General features: G+C 51.9%; 1 protein-coding gene across 1 annotated transcript in view; it reads left to right on the top strand.

The window, feature by feature from the left end:
• Positions 1–21668, top strand: part of SLC4A5 (solute carrier family 4 member 5) — a 105283-nt gene that overhangs the window by 43128 nt on the left and 40487 nt on the right. The window contains exons 5-10 of the mRNA XM_081961245.1: positions 1801–1896; positions 3653–3708; positions 18290–18447; positions 19172–19259; positions 19900–20054; positions 21422–21562. Of these exons, the coding sequence (XP_081817371.1) occupies positions 1801–1896; positions 3653–3708; positions 18290–18447; positions 19172–19259; positions 19900–20054; positions 21422–21562 (694 nt within the window). The remainder of the gene's footprint in view (positions 1–1800; positions 1897–3652; positions 3709–18289; positions 18448–19171; positions 19260–19899; positions 20055–21421; positions 21563–21668) is intronic.

The following is a 21668-nucleotide window of genomic DNA, read 5'->3' as shown; positions in this document are numbered from 1 at the left end:
GCCGCTGAAGATGCCGACGAGCCCTTGCCGCCACCAGAATAACAGCTGCTGCCTCCTCCTCCTCCTCCAACAGCACCACCACATTTGGAGTGAAGCTGCACCTGAGCTGGGCACCGCGTTACCCCTGCTGCCTTCTCCTCCGCCGCCGTGCTTTTAAGAAGCCATGAGGCCTTTTTCCCCAGCTCCCGTCCCCTCTGCCGCCTTCCTACTGGCTCCCGCGGCCTCATGGCTCCTCAAAAGCACAGCAGAGGAGGAGGGGGCAGGGGTAACGCGGGGCTCAGCTCAGGTGCTCTGAATGGAGGGGGAGGCGCCGCTGCCACGGGCGGGGGCGCCGGTGGGAGCTTTGGCGGCGTCACCTCGGCCGCAGCGTCAGGAAGCAAATGTGGGAGTGCTGTTAGAGGAGGAGGAGGCGGCAGCAGATATTCCGGTAGCGGCAGGGGCTTTGGGGTTTTACTTTAGCCGCAGCGCCGGGCGCAAGCAGCTAGTATTGGCCGCCCACAAAGGACCTCCCCGGGCTTGCTTTCCTGAACTAGAGTCAGTCACCCCGCACTCATCAAAACAAGTCCGGGGAGGTCCTTTGCGGGCGGCCAGTTCTAGCCGTCTACAAAGGACCTCCCCAACCTCCGGCGCCTGTGACAGTACAAAACACTGCGCGGCAGTTCGATACTGCTGCCCGGTGTTTTCTTGCCACCTGCGCGGCCGCGCAGCCGCGCACCTTAGAGGGAACAGTGGTCACCATACTACAAAAAAGATGTTGAGACTTTGGAAAAAATGCAAAGAAGAACAAATAAGATGATTAAAGAACAGTTGCAGGATGTGGGTATGGCTAGTCTAGAGAAAAGAAGGACTAGGGGTGATATGATAGCAGTATTCCAATACTTGAGGGGCTGCCCCCAAAAAAGAGGGGTCAACTTATTTTCCAAAGCCCCAGAGGGGCAGGACAAGAAACAATGGATGGAAATTAATCAAGAAGAGAAGGAACCTGGAATTAAGGAGGACAATTAACCAGTGGAACTGCTTTTCTGTCAGAAGTTGTGGGGGCTCCATCAGTAGGACATTTTAAGAAGAGACTAGGCAGTTACTTGTCTGAAATGGTATAGGACTGTGATGGCGAACCTATGGCACGCATGCCACAGTTGGCACACAGAGCCATTTGTTAGGGCATGCCAGACGTTGCCTGTCAGCTCCAGCGCACATGTGCATGATGGCCAGCTGACTTTGGCCTTCTTTCTCGGCTGTTTTTTGCCGTTTTCGGGAACTGACTTCCGGTTTGCACGTTGGGCCATTTTCCGCACTCCGGAGGCTTCTGGGAACGGTGATTTCTGGATTGCCCATAGGGCCGTTTTTCGCCCTCTGGAGCCTTCGGGAGGCTTCCCTGAAGCCTCCGGAGGGCGAAAAATGGTCCTACAGACAAACCGGAAGTCACCATTCCTGAACTTCCGGGTTGCTCGTATAGCTATTTTTCAGCCTCCAGAGGCTTCAGGGAAGCTCCTGAAGCCTCCGGAGTGCCTCTGGGCAGGGCAGGGGAAGCTGTTGTTACCCTCCCCGGGCTCCTAGAAAGCCCCTGGAGCCTGGGGAGGGTGAAAAAAGCACACCAAAAGCGGGGGGAGTGCTGGTCGTCGGGCATGGGCGTGGTGTGGTGCGCATAGCATTATGGGTGTGGCACGCCCGCCTAGTGTTTCTTCAGTGGTTTGGGCTCTTGCTTGGTACCAAAAGCCCAATGTTTCACTAGCTGATCATATTTATTGAAGTTGTGGGCAATGCGTGGTTCATCCTCATGATGTTTCTGCCTGCCAACAGATCGTAGCCCTGTCCAGAGTCCAGCTACAGGAGCTGGCTTTTATCGTTCTTCTGAAGACCTCAGAATAAGACAGAACTCAACTTATGGAAGATTACGTAAGTTTCATGTTAGTTCTGCCGTTACAGATCAAATACTATAGGAGGAACTATTCATTTCCTCACCACCTGATATAATAATGGAAAGTATTGAACAGATGGAGCTGAAGTAGCACCAAATCCAAGGGTAGGGACTGATGCAGAGCAGGGGTGAAATGCTACCGGTTCGGACCGGTTCGCCTGAACCAGCAGTAAAAATGTTACTGGTTCGCCCAAACTAATAGTAAAAAAAAAAAGAACTACAAACTTTCAGACAATCAGCTGTGATGCGCGATTTATATTAGCTAGAAAGCAGGATTTCCTTCTTTCAAGCTAATCTAAATCGTGTGGCCCAGCGGATTCCTCTACCCCCCCCCTCGCTGTTTGCTTCCCTTCCCTTTTTGAAGCTCTGCGCATGCGCGGGAGGTTCTGCACATTTGCAGAGGTGGCGCTTGCGAGCGAAGCAAAGTGCGCGCTCACATTGCTACCAAACCAGTAGCAAAGGTAAGTGGATTTCACCCTTGATGCAGAGGTAAGTAAACTAGGAAATCATTTAGAATTTTGAGAGCATAGTTTGGTGCATTTAAAAAATATCCATAATAGCCACGACTGGTCATAAAACATCTATTTCATCAAAATAGGGAACCAATGACATGAAAGTGCCCTAATATATCTTCATGGTAAGCTGCCCCGAGTCACGGTGAACTGCAAGATGAACCGAATGTAAATTGAATGAATGAATGAATGAAAGAAAATAAATAAATAAACAAACAAACCAACAAATAAACATTATTTCACGAGAAGCAAAATGTCCAAAGGCAGTGAGTGTGGGTGTGTCTTCAGCACACGACAATAACACCAAACTGATAAACACACACACAGATGCACGGACACACACTGTGATGTCATTATGGAAATCTTGTTCTTATCTACTTGTGTCCCAACATCCGATGCAAGTCATAGGTATCGCCTCAACATGTTTTTCACTTAACCCACAGTGGCTCTTACCCCTACAGATGCCATCCACCTGGATCTTCCTGAGTTGAAAAGAGAATGGCATCCAATTGCTGCCAGTTTTTCCCCCAGCAAAAGGGCCCAGCTCTAAGATGCCCCTCCCCTAGTTTTTCTATGTTTTTAATACTTTTTCTATTGTCCTATATTTTTACCCCAACTTTATTTGAGGGATATTTTATCAATACTTTGAATATTTGTTTTTTAAATTTCCTAATTAAAAAGTTTTCATCTTTCTTCAAATATAATACTGACAAATGTAATACAGAAAAGAAAACAGTACCTTCGTGAGCTAAACGTCCCATCACCAAAGCAACAGCTCGCTCCCAGCTGAGTCAAGGGAGGGACTCAGTCAGGATTGAATTTCCACCTGCTGGTTAATGGGAGACGAGTGGACTTCTCCAACTTTGTAGTCCAGATGTGTTGGGACTGCAGTTCCCAGAATCCCCTGCCGACACAGCTTGGGAAGTGGCTTCAGCAAAGCCCAGCACATAGGAGGGAGGCGCTTCCTGCCCAGCAGGACCAGCCTGAGTTGTCTGGCCGATGGACTCCAGCAAAACTAGTCTGTTGCCAGATACGGGGCAGAGGGTACCAGAGTAGGCTAGGGCCCTTGCTTCCTCCTTGTGCTCATGCTGGAAGAAATGAAAAGGCTCTCCTCCTCTTAGGTCTCTCTGCACATTGGGAGCCATTCAGAGTTGGTTGGGAAATGGGCAGCCATATAAATGCTTTAAATAAATAAACACAAATGTACCTTTTCCTCCTTTAGGCCACACACAAAGCCGAAGCATGAACGACATCTCGGACACTCCAAGCACTGCCCAGGTAGGAGTCCGCCAGGCGCTTCTCTTCTAGGTATTTCCAGGTTGGCCCCGGGGCAGGAGGAGGTGGAGGACCATCTAATTGGCAGCTGCTCCCTGGCTGGGTACCTGGCACTGCTGTTTCTGCCTGCTCAGTAGCTTTTGTGCCCAGGGGGACGCCAGCCACCCTCCCCCCCTTTCAGAAACTCCAGCAGAGGCTGCTGCTCTTCCCTGTTTTCGGCTGAGGGACTCAAGCATCGTTTTATCCAGACATGATTTTGCTCTTGTACTGTGTGATCTGAGTTCCCTTAAAAGGAAGAATGATAACGGTCCGAAGGCCCTCCAGGATCTTCTGTAACTGATGGGGGGAGGGGGGAGGACTGGAATCCGGAAGGCTCCTTGTCCTTCGTCCAACATCTTTACCCCAGACTGCTTGTCTCCCACGCCTCCTCTCTTCATGCCTTAATCACCAATTACCAAACTGGCTCTCTTAATATTAACATATGATGCTGTTTATGCATATGTATATCTGAAGATAATAATGATATAACATAGTAACATTAACAATCAGTAATTAGTAGAATTAGTAATATCAACAATATTATATTTGGTATGTGTTGCTTTGTAATATTTGGTATTATATTTTGGTAATGTAATAATACAATATTCCATTATTACCTTACATCTATATAAATAAAAATGTAATGTTTGTTTGTTCAAAATCTCAAATCTCAGAAAAGTTCTTCACCGATTGCTTTGAAATTTTGACACAACGTTGCATTCGAATACGCGCATGTTTTTATATACGTATATTATATAGATGTCACACCTGTGACAGGTAAAAGCATGCTTTTTTGTAAAAAACATGCTTTTTTGAAAACCAGTGCCATCTGCAGGACGTAAAAGCAACACACGCTATACTAAATATTTCATGATTCCATTTCAGTGTTTAATAATAATAATAATATATTTATTTCTTAGCCGCGCCCTCTCCCGAAGGACTCGGGGCGGCGTACAACAAAACATTCGAAATAAATATGCAAACAAAACAAACATATAACAAGGTACACTAAAACATACATACATATATATAAGGAGGAGATCAATTAATAAAAACAATTAAAATACTGTATTTAAAACCCCTAGAAATTAAATGTAATTAAAATACCCAGTTAAAAACCCGTCAGGAGCGATATGGTTAAATCAAAGTTGAGCCAGGCCAGCTGCTTGGAATAGGTGGGTCTTAAGCTTAATACGGAAGGAGCGGAGGTCAGAGGTATTCCTAATATCCGGAGGGAGGTCATTCCACAGGGCTGGGCCCGCCACAGAGAAGGCTCTACTCCTAGGCGCCGCCCCACGACATTGTCTAGCGGACGGCACCTGGAGGAGCCCCTCTCTGTGCGAGCGAATTGGTCGCAGGGATGTATGGGGCAGAATACGATCCCGCAAGTAACTAGGTCCTAAGCCATGGAGCGCTTTAAAGATAGTTATCAAAACCTTGAAACGCACCCGATAGGCCACAGGAAGCCAGTGCAGCTCGCGCAGGAGCGGTGTCACGTGGGAGTACCTAGTACTCCCCATAATTACCCGCGCGGCTGCGTTCTGGACCAACTGCAGCCTCCGGGTGCATTTCAAGGGAAGCCCCATGTAGAGAGCGTTACAGTAGTCCAAGCGAGACGTCACCAGCGCATGAGTGACTGTGCGCAAGGCATCCCGGTCCAGTAGGGGGCGCAATTGGCGCACCAGGCGAACCTGGTGGAACGCCCCCCTTGCCACGGCTGTCACATGGTCATCCATGGACAGCCGGGCATCTAGGAGGACGCCCAAATTGCGCGCCCGCTCCACGGGGGCAAGATGGATGCCCCCAATGGCCAATGATGGAATTAATTGGCTGAACCGGGGGGCTGGTACCCACAGCCACTCCGTCTTGGAAGGGTTGAGCTTGAGTCGGTTGTCATCCATCCAGATCCGTACGGCTTCCACACACCGGGACATCACTTCGATGGCCTCGTTGGGGTGGTTCGGGGTGGAAAAGTACAGCTGAGTATCATCAGCGTACAGATGGTATCCCACCCCGAAACCACGGATGATCTCACCCAGCGGCTTCATATATGTGTTGAACAGGAGTGGCGAGAGGACCGACCCCTGTGGCACCCCACAGGTAAGGGGGCGTAGGGTCGACCTCTCTTCTCCTGTCAACACACGCTGCGTCCGGTCAGAAAGGTAGGAGCCGAACCACCGCAAAACGGTGCCCCGGACCCCCAGCCCCTCCAGCCGGCGCAGCAGGATACCATGGTCGATGGTATCAAAAGCCGCCGAGAGGTCTAATAGGACCAGGATAGAGGAACAACCTCTATCTCTGGCCCTCCAGAGATCATCCACCAACGCGACCAAGGCCGTCTCCGTGCTGTGACCGGGGCGGAAGCCGGACTGGCGCGGGTCTAGATAATCATTTTCCTCCAGATGTCGTGGGAACTGGTAGGCCACCACACTCTCTACAACCTTCGCCAAGAAGGGAAGGTTGGAGACAGGACGATAATTAGCCAGCTCCAAAGGGTCCAGGGAAGGCTTCTTGAGCAAGGGTCTCACCACCGCCTCTTTCAAGGCGGCCGGGAGAGACCCCTCTCCCAACGAAGCATTCACTAGGCCCAGGAGCCAGTCTCGTGTAACCTCCCAGGATGCCAGTACAAGCCAGGAGGGACACGGGTCCAATAAACATGTGGTGGGTCGCAGTCGTCCACGCAATCTGTCCAAATCCTCGATGGCAACCGAGTCAAACTCCTCCCAGATAGAAACCTCAAGACTCGCCATGGGCGTCTCCACTGGATCACTGACAGGAACCCAGTCTCTCCGGATTTGAGCGATTTTATCCTGCAGATATTTACCAAATTCCTCTGCCCTGCCCTGTAGAGGGGCCTCCCGCGGCCTCTGAAACAAGAGGGAGCGGGACACCCGAAACAGGGAGGCAGGGCGGTTCTCCGCGGATGCAATGAGAGTGGCACAGTATTGATGTTTGGCCATTCTCAATGCCACAAGGTACGTCCTTAAATGGGCTCGTACCTCTGTTCGATCAAATTCGGAGCGAGAGGATCTCCAACGACTCTCTAGACGTCTCTTGCGGCATTTCATCACCCTCAGCTCCTCGGTAAACCAAGGGGCCAGGGTGGATCGTTGCCGCCGGAGAGGCCGCAAAGGCGCCATCCGGTTCAAGGCCCCGGTAGTTGCATTATTCCACGCAACCACCAGGTCCCCTACCCGGGGGCGGGTCAAGGTTACAGGAGGTGGCCCAAGCTCCCTCTGGAACCTATCAGGTTCCATCAGGCGCCTGGGGCGGAACCATCTGGAACTTTCTTGTTCCGCCTCCCCGCGGCGGGAGGTAGCACCAGGGAAGTCAAGACGAAGGAGTGAGTGGTCTGACCATGACAGGGGAGTGATGGTTAAGTCACCTCCTCCCAGATCACTCAGCCACTGGCCAGAGACAAAAACAAGGTCCAGAGTGTGACCTCCCTCGTGTGTTGGGCCCTGAATCATTTGAGTCAGGTCCATGGCTGTCATGGAAGCCATGAACTCCCGAACCCCCTCTGATGCTTCTCCCACCGACGGCAGGTTAAAATCCCCCATCACTAAAAGTTTGGGGGTCTCAACCGCCACCGATGCGATCAGCTCAAGGAGTTCAGGCAGGGCCGCTGATGTATAGCGAGGAGCCAGGTATACTATCAGCAGGCCCAACTGTCTCCCAGGCCCCCATTTCACAACAAGGGCTTCACATCCGGACGTCTGTGGCACAGTAGACTCCCTCGGCTCTAGATCCTCCCGAATAATTGCTGCCACCCCACCGCCCCTTCCCTGGGCCCGGGGCTGGTGAAATGCTCGGTATCCTGGTGGGCACATTTCCACTAGGGGACGACCTCCCTCGTGGCCCAACCAGGTCTCCGTTATTCCCGCGAGGTCCGGCTCCCCCTCTAAAATTAGATCGTGAATGAGGGGGGCCTTGTTAACAACGGACCTCGCATTGCATAACAACAGCCTTAGGCCCTGGGTCTGTGACTCTTGACCACCTAGAACGCGGGGGTTGGTACAAGCGACCGGGTGTAACCAGCAACCACGGTCTCCCAACCGACTGTAAGTTCTTAAATTGTCCTCGTATCTGCCCCTCCCTGCGACTGTTGGAATTAAAGAGCCCTGTATAGGAATGGTGTCCTCCCCCTCCTCCTCCCTTCCGCCCCTTCTGCTCGCGACCACACCTGGGGGCCCGGCTCTCACATCGCTCCTGATCTGAGACCCACCCGCCCCACAACCCCTGAAACCCCCCCCCTACAAATATTTAAAAAACAACTCACTAAAAACCCCCTGAGTCTCCGCTTCCTCCACCTCTCGGGATTAATAAATCCGTCATCAAGGTGGGCCCTCGAAAGGGCGGAGGGCCACACCTGCGAGTGGGGGGACTCTCGCAGTAGGATAAGGTCAGACCTTGAATACATAAAACGTTAAAAAGTTCGTCGTCGGGGCTTGGGGTCTGCGCTGAAGATGTCATGATCCAATAAAAATTTGAAGAACACAATCGCAGCAAAACAGAATAGTCCAGTCATTAAGCTTAGATGGGGGGGTAATAGTAATGGATTGGTTAGATGACAATCAAGAGGTGGGGGCGGTGGGTGGTGGGTGGCAAATGGCAAGGGGTAGTTGGACTGTAGTTGGAAATAGGCAGGGAGCAGATGGTCAATCAGCAGTGAATCGTATAGGGTAGGCAGAGGTCTTCTAAGGCTCACGCAGATGGAATCCGAGCCGTTGTTAATAACTAGTTTAATAAATAGTCAGTAGGGGGGGGTAGGTGGGGTGCAGTCAAATGCACGATGACAAAGGCCTCCTGGCAATCCACCAACAAAATTCCCCCCTCCTGCCTCTATGCAGCCTCCTAAATCATAGTCGTGGTCCTATTCCTCCCAGGTCCTAGGCTTTCAATCCTGCCTTGGCCTGTAACTGCGAATTTGGCCCCCAAAAACCACCATTCCAGGCCCCAGCGCCGCTCCCACCGGCCTCTCATCGGCCTCCAGCTTCCTTCTCCAACTTCCTTCCTTCAGCATCCTTCCTTCCTTCCTCCAACTCCTTCTCGGCCTATCCAACCAGTCTTTACCGGCCTCAAAAGTCCTGGCCGGTCTCCAATCATCGCAAATTCAGCCAATATGGATTTTAACCTTTCCAAACCTCCCATAACTCCCACAGCTACCTCTCATAACAAGCTGCAGGCCGAGGGATTTGGCGTCCGGCGCTTCCAGCCTTCGCCCCCTCAATCCACAATCCTTGATGGTCCTAGGTTACCAGCCTCCAACCTGAAATCCAAATTCGGCCTTGCTGGTATCGGCCCGCCTCCTCGCACTCCGTCCGCCATTTCGAGACCGTCTGCCTCTCCTTCCATCAGCTCCGAACGCAGACGGTCTCTCTGCGACTTCTCCGGGCGCCTCCCTCCATCGGCTGCATTTTTCGGCTGCGTTTTCATTCCTCAGGTTCTTCCCAGGCACCCAGCTACCCTGGAAGACCCATTCGGGTCATAAAAAGACCAGGGTAGCTGTTTACTGGGGGGCCCGACCCCCATGCTGGAAAAGGGGGCCGGCAGCACTCCTAATCCCCCGGAACACGCCCCGCAAAGCACGGAGCTCTATCGGCCGACCGCCATTCCTCCAGAAGTTTCCGATTGCATTGTTACAGTGGTGGGTTTCAAAAAAATTTAGAACCTCTTCTGTAGGTGTGGCCTGCTTTGTGGGAGTGGCTTGCCAGCCACGTGACTGGGTGGGCATGGCCAACTTGTAAAATGTGGTGAAACTCACTTAACAATGCTCTTGCTTAGCAACCAAAATGTTGGCTCAGAAACTCTGGCATTTGAAGCACGCAAGTCTTAAAGCTGTCAAGTTACAAGACGCTTGCACCCCTAACTCTTTAGGAAAAAACCCCCAGGGGTGTTCAAATTTGACAGCCTTAAGACTTGTGGACTTCAACTCCCAGAATTCCTCCTCTCACTCTTCATCTTGATGATGTACGGACGGGCGGGGGGAGGAAGCTGGAACCGGTTCTAAACGGCACTGTAGATTTGTGGAACCTCTTCTATGGAAGAGGTTAGAACTGGCAGGAACCCACCCCTGTATTGTTATATTGAATTTTCAGAGATTTCGATTTATTTTCATTTTGATTTAATTATTTCGTGTGTCATTGCTTTGGAATTGAGTTGTGTTGTTTACCATAGCGTTCATTTCGTGAGTATAGTATATTTGGAACAGTTCGGCCTCTCTCAATCTTCGTCCCAACGGTCCCTTCATATGTGTGACTGGGCTGCGGCTGCGGCTGCACCCTTTCCCCTTTCCGCCCCTCCTCCGACAAGCTTTGACCATTTCCGCCAGATCCCTCCCCTCTCTCCTCTCCCCAGCCGCCTGGCCTTTGCTGTCTGTGGTGGGGCGGTGCCTGTGTCATCCCTCGGCCGCCTCCCCCTGCCTTTAAGCTGACCTCCCACCGCCCAGCCCAGCAGAGCTTCAGAGGAAGCGGAGGCAGAGCGTCTCCTCAGCCCGGCCAGCCACGCGCGCTCTCCACGCCCCCCTCACAGCAACCAGCTACGGCCTCGCCAAGGTGGCTCCGATGGGGCGGCGGTGTCAGGCTGAAGTGCAGCCGGGCTGGGGTGGCCGCTGGTTGCCCCGTGAGGCAGCAGCTGCAGCAGTGGCACTGGCGTCACTGGATGGGGCCATGGCTGGCGGGGGGCTGCCTTGCGTCCGTGTCACCAGGGGAGCCTCTTTCCTTCTCCTGCTCCCCAGGGGACATCAGCCGCCTCCTCTCGCCGCCGCCGCTGAAGGAAGCCAAGTCAGGGGCAGCGGCCTCCTCCTCCTCCTCTCCTCCTCAGCTCGGCCGGGGCAGCGCCTGAGGGATGCGTCGTCATCGTCGGTGGCGGCGTCGGGCCTTCCTCCCGCCGGCCCCAATGCAGGCAGGCTGCTGCTGCATTGGGGCCAATGGGAGGAAGGCCCGACGCCGCCACCGACGATGATGATGCAGGAGAGGAAGAAGATGGCACAGCCCGCAATGCTGCCTCGGCGGGCCAGCAGCAGCAGCAGTGGCGCCAGCTTGGAGGACTTCCTGCCTGGCCTGCTGACCCAGGTGATGACGCCTCCCCCTGCCTCTGCTGCCGCCTCTGTCTCGGTCTCCTCCTGCCCTCCCGGGGCACCTCAGCTGCAGAGCCTGGTGCTGCTCTCGCAGGGAGGAGGAGGCATCAGGGGTCCAGCGGGCGCCCAGTTGAAGAAGAAGAGCAGCTTCCGGATCACCATTATGACCCCAGCGCAGATCTCGGCCAGCCTCAGCTCCAACAACAGCATCGCCGAAGACACAGAGAGCTACGACGACCTGGACGAGTCGTACACCGAGGACTTCTCCTCCTCCAAGATCCTGGACATCTTGCTCTCCCAGTCCACCAACCTGGGGGAACCCAAGCACAGCTCCTCTGAGGAAACGCTCAACAACTTCCACGAGGCCAACAGCCCCTGAGCCATCTTCCCCAACCAGCCTTGTCTGGCCCAGCAGCCCTGAGGCCTGACCAGCGGCACTGCCCACCCGCCGCCCCACTACACCCACCAGGGACACCCCCAGCCTCCCTCCCATGCTGGGGTCCCCCCGGCAATGTCCAGAGGGGCCCCATCCAGCCCGTCATTCTGGATGCTGCCCATTGCGGGGAACTTGGAGGGCGCCAGGCCGGGGCCTGCAGGAGCGTCCTCAGTGGCAGCTCTTGCAGGGGCCACCGTGGCTCACTTCCATGCGGCGGCTGCCTTTGCTGGGGGAGCCATGGCCAGTGCAGCGAGTGGCAGGGCCCGGCAGGTGGGCAAGACCCTCACGAACCTTGCCGCTGCTGGCAACGACATGACCCTGCCCGGAGGGAACCACCCTGGGAATGTTTCTTTCTTCTCATGCCGTTGGTAAATGTGCCCGGTCCAACGTCTTTCCAGCAATTGAAAATTGTTTCTCACATGGACAATTATATGTTGCGTGTTCTAGAGTCGGCAAACCAGACAATCTCTATATCTGCACAGACAATGGAACGACAAAAAATATTGCATACCCACAAGCATTGTGGAATTAAACATATTAGAAACTTGCGCTTTCTCTTTTCTTTATTTTCCATTAAACCAGACCGGGCCACAGCAACGCATGGGGGGCTTCCTCTGACCGGCCAGCTGGCTCTGCTGCTCCACAGCTGTCACCTGTGGGCACCCCTCAAGCCAGGCACTCCGACCAAGCGGGGCCCTTGAGCACAGAGGAAAGCTTGGCTGGGGTTTGCTTCAGGAACAAAAGTGCCTATGGCAGAATCTGGAAATGAAGAGAGGAGAGGAGTGAAAAGACTGATGAGCCTTGAACCCCTGAGTGGAGAGCAGATCCTCTCTAAACCTCCCACGGCTCATCTAGCAGTTTCTGTGGGAAGCGCAGGAGTCTGGTGAGATTTCTCTCAACAGGCAAATAGCAATAAACGTGCAGTTTGATCGGCTCCCCGTGTCGCCCTCGTTCCTTTCCCATGTCCCCACCCCACCCATGCCATTCGGTAGCTTTGTATTCAGTTATGGCAACCACACAGCCATTGTCCAGCACGAGCACAACAGTTGGAAGCCCGATGGGTAGATTCCCAAGACGTCAGATCCCCTTAAAGAATATTCCTTTGAGTTCCAACCGAAGAAAGTACATGTCCTTGGAGGAGACGCTGCGAAAGTAAACCAAGGCTCCAGTTATTATGACAGTGAAAGGCTAACTTTCTGTCCTGGTGATATCAGGGACAAACAGCTTCGTTTGCTAGCTTGCTGTAACTTGTAGGAACCTGCAACGAAGTTTGCTACAGCATGCCTCTCCACAAATCAACTCTTGTTGTGACCTTTTCCTGGGCAAAAGGGGTCAATGGTTTTCAACCAAAGTACCTCAAATGGGCAAACGTACAAAAGGCGTCCAAAATCCAGCACCCCTGACTCACAAGGAAATGAAATGTAGGGAAGTTGTGGCTGATTTGCTGCTACTGGCTGCTGTTGCACAGCTGCGCAGCTGCTGCAGTCATGAGAGGCCAGCGAGAGGAGGACCAGGCCAGGGCCAGAGACACACTCCAAAGGGCGGAAGGTGGCAAAAGACCTGGCAGAGCTGGTAGCCAGTGTTGGAAGCCAGGCTGGGAATGCTGACGTTCTACCCAAGACAGAGCCCAGAGAATGGCGGTGGCCTGAAGTCCAGGGCCCTCCAGAGACCATGGGGAACAACGGGACTCCTCCAGGGAGAAGCTTACGGAGGATTTGGGAGGGTACAAGAGCCCAAGGACCTCAAGGTGACCGTGGGTTGAGCCAATCATCTTTTCCCCCCAAAATCCTGGAAAAGAAAAGCAGCAGCTTTGTGAGCATCTAGAAATGAAAAGATTGCCAGAAAGTAGCATATAAGCCTTGTTGACTTCACTGACAACACGAATAAATGACTGGATCAGGGAAATGCTGTGGATCTCCTTTACTTGGACTTCAGTAAGCCGTTTGAAACAGGCCACAGCCTATTTCTCTCCCGAGACGTTTTCCTGCTGTCCTTTCACGCTGGTGTCTTCCCACGCCAAGAGGGAAGAGCCAGGGGCCCTTTATCCTTCCGCCCTCGACTTTTTGACAGGCAGTTTCAGCAACAGGGAAGGAAGACGGGCACCCACACCCACGGCATGGCCTTCAAGCAGAAGCTTACTGCAGGGTCTTCCTTACAGGTAGTCCTCAACTTACAATTATTCATTTAGTGATGGTTGCAATGGCACTGGAAAGAATGACTTACAACCTTCTATCACATGTGTGCCCATTGCAGCATCCCCATGGTCACATCACCAAGTTCAGATAACTGGCGTTTATCTATGTTCACCTTTTGCAACCTCCTAACAAGCAAAGTCAGTGACTTGAAGCCGGATTCACTTAATGCATGCAATTGTTCACTTAACAACTATGGCAAGAAGAAAGGTCATAAAATAGGGTAAAACCTACTTAACTGTCTTGTTTAGCCATTAAAACTTTGGGCTCAATTTTGGTCATAAGTCAAGAACTGCCTGTACTTGCATAATGCCTACGAGGCAAATGATCCTTAGTTTAAAAGCCAGCAGCCCGTCTTCTCTAATTATTATTTTTCTTTTATTGGGCTACTTTTCTGTTGGGCTGCTTTTCCCCCCAGTGTCCACCAATGCACCCTTTCATCGCTGTTCCAATTACCTGAATGTGGCAATATCGGGGTGGATGCAGAAGGAGGAAAGTGATCAGCATTTAAAAAGACATTGCCATAAACAGCCAAGGTACCTTCAATTAGAAATTTGGATAGGCCTTTATGTTACGAACTTGGAGAATTTTGGAGAACTTTATCCTAAACCGTGGAGAACTTTGGAGCGCCGGATGGGGGGCCAAGGTGGAGTGTGCCCACTTGAGCGTTCTGGATGGAAACCAGGAGTGAGGGCGAAGTTATAAAACAACGGTTGGGGGTGGCCTGGAACATCGGAGGCCACTGGAGGCCCTGTTTCAGGGCCATGGATAGGCCTGAACAGTTACCTAGGCCAAGAACAACTGGGCCAAGAACACCCCCCCCCCCATTAAGGAACCCACACCCATCTGGAACCACCTTGGACTGTCTCCCACCTTTTCTGTCATCTCTGCCATCTTTCACCACTTGGGGATATTCGATCATTTCCCGCCCCCCCCCCCCCTCATCCAAATACTAACTCGACTTTGAAGCCTCCTACTTCCTATTGAGACTCTAACCCCCGTCTACTAACTTTTTATTACCAGCACCCTTACCCCACTGGGTTTTTAACAATCTACTCGAGGTCAGACCTGCTCCGCCTGCGGGAGGCCCCTCTCTCGCAGGCATGGCCCTTGGCTCTCTCAAGGGCCTGCCTTGATGACGGGTTTGTGAACCCCGAGAGGTGGAAGAAACAGAAGCTGAGGGGATTTTTATCTAAATGTTTTGTATTGTTGTTAGGGGGTTCCAGGGAGAGGGGGTGGGTCAACCAGGCCGGGAGGGGAGCCAGTGCCAGACGAACAGGTGAGTCCAGGAGGGAAGTGAGCAGGGTGGGGGGGGAGAGGGAACAAGTTATTCCAACAGAGGGTTGTTTTATTCCAACGGTCGCGGGGAAGGGGGGATGCGAGGACAAGAAAAGATCACAAGGTCGGTTGGGAGACCGTGGCTGTTGGCTACGCCCGGTCGTTTGTACCAACCCCCGCAGTCTAGGTGGCCAGGGCCTGCGGCTGATGCTTTGCAATGCAAGGTCCTTGACCAATAAGGCCCCCCTCATCAATGAGTTGATCTCTGAGGGGGAGCTGGACCTTGTAGGGATAACGGAGACCTGGTTGGGCCACGAGGGTGGTTTACCCCTCGTGGAAATGTGCCCACTGGGTTTCCATGCATTCCATCAGCCTCGGGCCCTGGGTAAGGGTGGTGGGGTGGCGGTAGTTATACGGGATTGTCTAGAGCCGAGGGAGTTCACTGTTCCTCAGATACCCGGGTGTGAGTCACTAGGTGTGAAATGGGGCCCAGGGAGGCAGTGGGGTCTGCTGATTGTATACTTGGCTCCTCGCTATACATCAGTGGCCCTGCCCGAGCTCCTCGAGCTGATCTCAGAGACGGCGGTTGAGATCCCCAAGCTTTTGGTCATGGGGGATTTCAACCTGCCGTCGACGGGAGCAGCATCTGAGGTGGCTCGGGAGTTCATGGCTTCCATGACAGCCATGGACCTGACCCAATTAATTCAGGGCCCCACACACGAAGGTGGCCACACACTGGACCTTGTTTTTGTATCTGAGCAGTGGACGAGTGATCTGGGAATAGGGGATTTAGTTGTCACTCCCCTGTCATGGTCAGATCACTCATGTCTCCGGCTGGACTTCCCTGGCGCTACCCCCCACCGCGAGGAGGCAGAGCCAGGCTGTCCAAGCTGGTACCGCCCCAAGCACCTGATGGAACCGGATAGGTTCCAGACGGAGCTTGGGCCACTACCTGTAGCCCTGACCCGCGCTCAGTCGGAGGAACTAGTGGCCGCCTGGAATAGGGCAACGGCTGGGGCCTTGGACCGGGTTGCGCCTTTGCGACCTCTCCTACGGCAGCGACCCACCCGAGCTCCTTGGTATACCGAGGAGTTGAGGGTGATGAAGCGCCATAGGAGACGTCTAGAGAGCAGGTGGAGGTCCTCACGCTCCGAATCTGATCGAACACAGGTAAGAGCCTATTTACGGACCTACCTTGTGGCATTGAGAGCGGCCAAACGTAGACACTGTGCCACTCTTCTTGTGTCCGCTGATAACCGCCCTGCCGCCCTGTTTAGGGTGACCCGCTCCCTCTTATCGCAGAGGACGCGGGGGGCACCCTTGCAGGGCAGAGCAGAGGAGTTTGGGGAATATCTGCAGGACAAAGTCGCTCAGATCCGGAGCAAATGGGCCCCCTCCAGTGGACCAGACGAGCCATCAACAGTGAGTCTTGTGAGACCATTCTGGGAGGAGTTTGACTCTGTTGCCCCCGAGGATTTGGACAGGTTGCGTGGACGGCTGCGACCCACCACATGTTTAATGGACCCGTGTCCCTCCTGGCTGGTACTGGCAACCTGGGAGGTGACACGAGGCTGGCTTCTGGGCCTGGTGAACGCCTCATTGGGCGAGGGATCCTTACCAACTGCCTTGAAAGAGGCGGTGGTGAGGCCCTTACTCAAGAGGCCTTCACTTGACCCAACGGAGCTAGCTAATTATCGTCCAGTCTCCAACCTTCCCTTTCTAGCGAAGGTTGTTGAGAATGTGGTGGCACAGCAATTTCCGCGACACCTTGACGAATCCGAATATCTAGACCCACGCCAGTCCGGCTTCCGACCCGGGCACAGCACGGAGACAGCCTTGGTCGCGTTGGTTGATGATCTCTGGAGGGCCAGAGATAGAGGTTGTTCCTCTATCCTAGTCCTATTAGACCTCTCAGCGGCTTTTGATACCATCGACCATGGTATCCTATTGCGCCAGCTGGAGGGGATGGGAGTCGGAGGCACCGTTTTGCGGTGGTTCGGCTCCTACCTCTCCGACCGGACGCAATGTGTGTTGACAGGGGGGCAGAGGTCGACCCTGAGGCCACTCACTTGTGGGGTGCCACAGGGGTCGGTCCTCTCGCCTCTCCTGTTCAACGCATATGTGAAGCCACTGGGGGAGATCATCCGTGGTTTTGGGGTTGAATATCATCTGTACGCTGATGATACCCAGCTGTACATTTCAACCCCAAACCACCCCAACGAGGCTGTCGAAGTGATGTCCCGGTGTTTGGAAGCTGTCGGAGTCTGGATGGGGGACAACAGACTCAAACTCAACCCCTCCAAGACTGAGTGGCTGTGGCTACCGGCACCTCGGTTCAGCCAGCTGACTCCATTGCTGGCCATAGGGGGCGAACAATTGCCCCCTGTGGAACGGGCGCGCAATTTGGGCGTCCTCCTAGATGCCCGGCTGTCAATGGACGACCATGTGGTAGCCGTGGCAAGGGGGGCGTTCCACCAGGTTCGCCTGGTGCGCCAATTGCGCCCCCTACTGGACCGGGACGCCCTACGCACGGTCACTCATGCACTGGTGACGTCTCGCCTGGACTACTGCAATGCTCTCTACATGGGGCTTCCCTTGGGACGCGCCCGAAGACTGCAGCTAGTCCAGAACGCAGCCGCGCGGGCTGTCCTGGGGAGTACTAGGTACTCCCACGTAACACCTCTCCTGCGCGAGCTGCACTGGCTGCCTGTGGTTTTTCGGGTGCGTTTCAAGGTCTTGATCACCATCTTTAAAGCGCTCCATGGCACAGGATCTAGTTACTTGTGGGATCGCATCCTGCCACACACATCCCTGCGGCCAATTCGCTCTCACAGGGAGGGACTTCTCCTGGTGCCGTCCACTAGGCAATGCCAACGGGCGGCGCCAAGGAGTAGGGCCTTCTCTGTGATGGGCCCAACCCTCTGGAATGACCTCCCCCCCGACATTAGAACCACCACCGACTTCCGCTCCTTCCGACAAAAATTGAAGACTCACCTGTTCCGATTGGCTGGCCTGGCACAATCATAACTGTTACCTCCTGGCAGACATATTTCTTAACTGGTATTTTAGGGGAATTGTTTTTAAATTTAATTTTATGGGATATTTTTAGGGGTTTTAAAACTATATTTATATACTTTACTCAGCTGTACAGTTCTTTTTAACCTCTTTTTAACCTCCTCCATATCTATCTTCCTACTTAACGATTTTAACTGTTCAATTATTTAGTTATTTATATGATGTATTTTTGTATGGACTGTACACCGCCCCGAGTCCCTTTCGGGAGAGGGGGCAGTCTATAAACGCTCAGTAAATAAAAAATAAATAAATAAATAAATAAATTTATTCTAAAATTGGACACCACTCATGCACAACTAAGAACGTGGAAGAAACTAGCTTTGCATGCCATAACTGAGTGTCTCCCAAACAATTCCCACTAATACCTATTCTAATCCTAAATTTCAGGAGAAAAGGTGTCAATCAAAATGCCTCTTTCCCCCAGACTGTGCTGGTTAGAGGCATATCGAGACAAATCAGAAGATAAATGTTTTTTTTTCTCTCCAGCTCAGAAACAAATTCATGAAGAAGATCCCCAAAAATGCCGAAGCCTCAAATGTCCTGGTGGGAGAAGTGGATTTCCTGGACAAGCCTTTTGTAGCCTTTGTCCGACTTATACAGTCCACCATGTTGGGTGGGATGACGGAAGTGCCTATTCCGACCAGGTAGGTCAATCGTCAGAAACCCTCCGCAACTTCCTCCAGGATAAAAGACAGGAACAGGGCTGAGACCCGGAGGGCATTTCCCTTCTTCGCCCTTTCATTTCTATTCCTATATTTCTACCCAAGTCCATTTGGAGTTACTGAAAATGGTGCCTGGAGGGATGATTCATTTGTTAAATCTTATTTCACTGTTTGCAAAACAACCCCATAAATACTGGATTAACACTTGCTTTAACAGTCTTCTAAATTCGCTCATTTTGTGAAGAATACAGTATGAGTGTTCTCCCTCTCAAAACTTCCAAACCATTATTAAAATTTCATCCACTAATTTAACAGACGACTCTGCTAATAATCGCATTTAACTCTATTCTGTTCAGAATTCTTCTCCTTCCTACCCAGAATCACAGGATTCTAGTCTTTTTATTTGATTTAAAATTACATTTCAGGCATGAGGAGAGAAATCTCAGGTATTCCTTGTGGTCTAACATGGCACAAGTCTCTGGCTTGCTCTACTTATGAATGATCACGATGTTGACATGCGCCTATTCAAATGAAAGGAGTAGAATCAGCTTTTAGCCAATGGTCATATTCTGTCCTCTTCAATGCTGTGATACTTTTCTTAGCTATTTAAAGGGCCAGGCATTCTCTCCTGCAGGAGCTTGTTATCTGGGAGCAGTGTTGAGCTGGCTTGCAAATGCTCATATCATGGTTTGCTTTCCTCCACCAGATTCCTGTTTATACTCCTGGGTCCCTCTGGAAAAGCAAAATCCTACAATGAAATTGGCCGAGCCATTGCTACCCTTCTGGTAGATGACGTAAGTCAGTTTGCAGGCCTTTGCCATCTGCCCCTATTCATCTATTGGTGCACGGCTTCTAGTACAAAACAATAGCAGAGTTGGAAGGGGCCTTGGAGGTCTTCTTGTCCAACCCCCCTGCCTAGGCAGGAAACCCTCTACCGTTCCAGACAGATGGCTATCCAACATCTTCTTAAAGACTTCCAGTGTTGGGGCATTCACAACTTCTGGAGGCAACTTCACTGATTAATTGTTCTCACTGTCAGGAAATTTCTCCTCAGTTCTAAGTTGCTTCTCTCCTTGATTAGTTTCCACCCATTGCTTCTTGTTCTACCCTCAGGGCCCTTGGAGAATAGTTTTTTGACTCCCTCTTCTTTGGGGCAGCCCCTGAGATATTTGAACACTGCTATCATGTCTGCCCTAGTCCTTCTTTTCATCAAACTACACATATCCAGTTCCTGCAACCGTTCTTTATAGATTCCATTCTTCATAGATTCTTCATACATGCCAATAGTGATTCAATCGGAATGGTTTCTCATTCGTGCATCCAATACTGTGCTTAAATACAAGAAGTGAAGAACTAAGCACGATTGTACATGGGAGATTGGTTGATCTCTCCACCACGGCTTCCTAGCTAACGACTCTTCCTTTTCGTATGCAGCTATTCAGTGATGTAGCCTACAAAGCAAGAGACAGAGAAGATCTGATAGCAGGACTAGACGAGTTTTTGGATGAAGTCACAGTCCTTCCCCCTGGCGGGTGGGATCCTAAGGTTCGGATAGAGCCACCCAAAAAAGTGCCCTCTGCAGAGAAGAGGTAAGTGGGTGCCCAGTGCTTCCTTTGTCCAAGGGAGCATCATTCCTTCATAATATCAGGAGGAAAGGACCTCTTTTGGGATTAATCCTGGTTTTTACATAGATTAAAAATATGAGCAAATAAATCACATACATACATGATTTATACATGGAAAAAGTCGAACTGCAGCATTAATGCCACCTTAATGTAAAAATGTATCTAGCCCGGTCAATGTACGGTGTAGGACCAACTGATCTTTAATGTTTGGTCTAGTCTAGTGGTTAAGGGGCATTGCTAGAAAACAAGAGACCAAGCCTTGTCTCCCCAAATAATAATTTAGGAAGGCAGACTCTCGACTCCAATTGAATGAATTGGACTTCGAATAAAGGTTGCAGGAAGGTGATAGAAATCATCGATACGAAGAGCCAAACCCAATGTTCCCTATTCTTCTCCTCAATGTCCGCTCCATTTCCACCCAATCCAGGATCGCCACGATGTCGTAGGTTGTTTAGGCTGCTGGAATTTCACACCCAGGGCAAGCTTAACTGGTACAAGCAGCTCTGGTTTTCTTCACAGGTCAGCTCCCCCTCCCCATTTCCCACTATGAGATACACAGGTGTGGATTTCCTCAAATGCCTCCCCGGTCCCTTCCCCTTTGATGCCAGCAGGATGCCAGGCTGACAATGGAGGTCCTGACGCCCTGCCTCATAGCTATGAGAACCAGCTGGGTAGCTTCAACCAAGGCAGTGGTGAGTGGCCAAGCCTGGGTCCCCCATCTGATGACCACCATCGCCTCCCCCTCCCCCTCCTCAGGCTGCTCCAGGCAAGGGGCGAGCGCTGCACAGGCCCATAAAAGTGCTTCCTCTCTTTGGCGCATCATATGTGACTGAAGGAGTGGAGACCACGGTGCAGGGCTGGCCCAACTTGGCTTCTCCCGCCTCCTTTCGCCCACTTATTTATATTTGATTTCTAATTTCCAACTGACCTGTAGTTCAACTTTTTCCACAATTGATAGGTGTATCTATTTTGTTTGCTCATATTTTTAGATCTATGTACAAACCAGGATGGACCAGAGCTGCAAAGCCAAAGGGCTGGATGTGGCCCAGGGCCCGTAAAATGCCCAGGTTTGGACTAGGAGAAAAGAGGCTCAAGTTCAGTAGAATTTGATGGGTGATATTGGACCGATCATGGTCCTTCTACCTCACCCGTTGGAGGAGGAGGAGGAGGAGGAGGAGGAGGAGGAGGGGAAAGGGATTCTGTAGATTGCCTTGAGCTCTTGGAGGAAAAGTAAGATAGAAATCTAATAAATATCTGCCTTCAGCTGCCCCCATTACAGGAGCCCATTTGCACCCTTCGTGTACTGATATTTCATGTCATTTTCTTCCTAGAAAATCTGTGTTTTCTCTGAGCGAAGCAACCCAGATGAACGGGGCAGCTGGAGGAGCGGCAGGGGGCGGGGGTGGGGGCAACGAAGATGATGATCTTCCTGCTGTCCATGAAATTGGGGAGGAGCTGATCTGGACTGGACGGTGAGAAAAATGTCTCTGCAATCAGCTGGCAGCAGCGAAGGAAAAAACCGTTTGGGTAGAGAGAAGCATTGAATTGCTGGAGAAGAAGGATTTGGGCCTACCGTTC

This window comes from Natrix helvetica (assembly GCF_964273705.1).
Source record: "Natrix helvetica genome assembly, chromosome: 8".
NCBI classification, from domain to species: Eukaryota; Metazoa; Chordata; class Lepidosauria; order Squamata; family Natricidae; genus Natrix; species Natrix helvetica.
The sequence above is the reverse complement of the archived record's forward strand: the minus strand, read 5'-3'. Positions and strand labels throughout refer to the sequence as shown.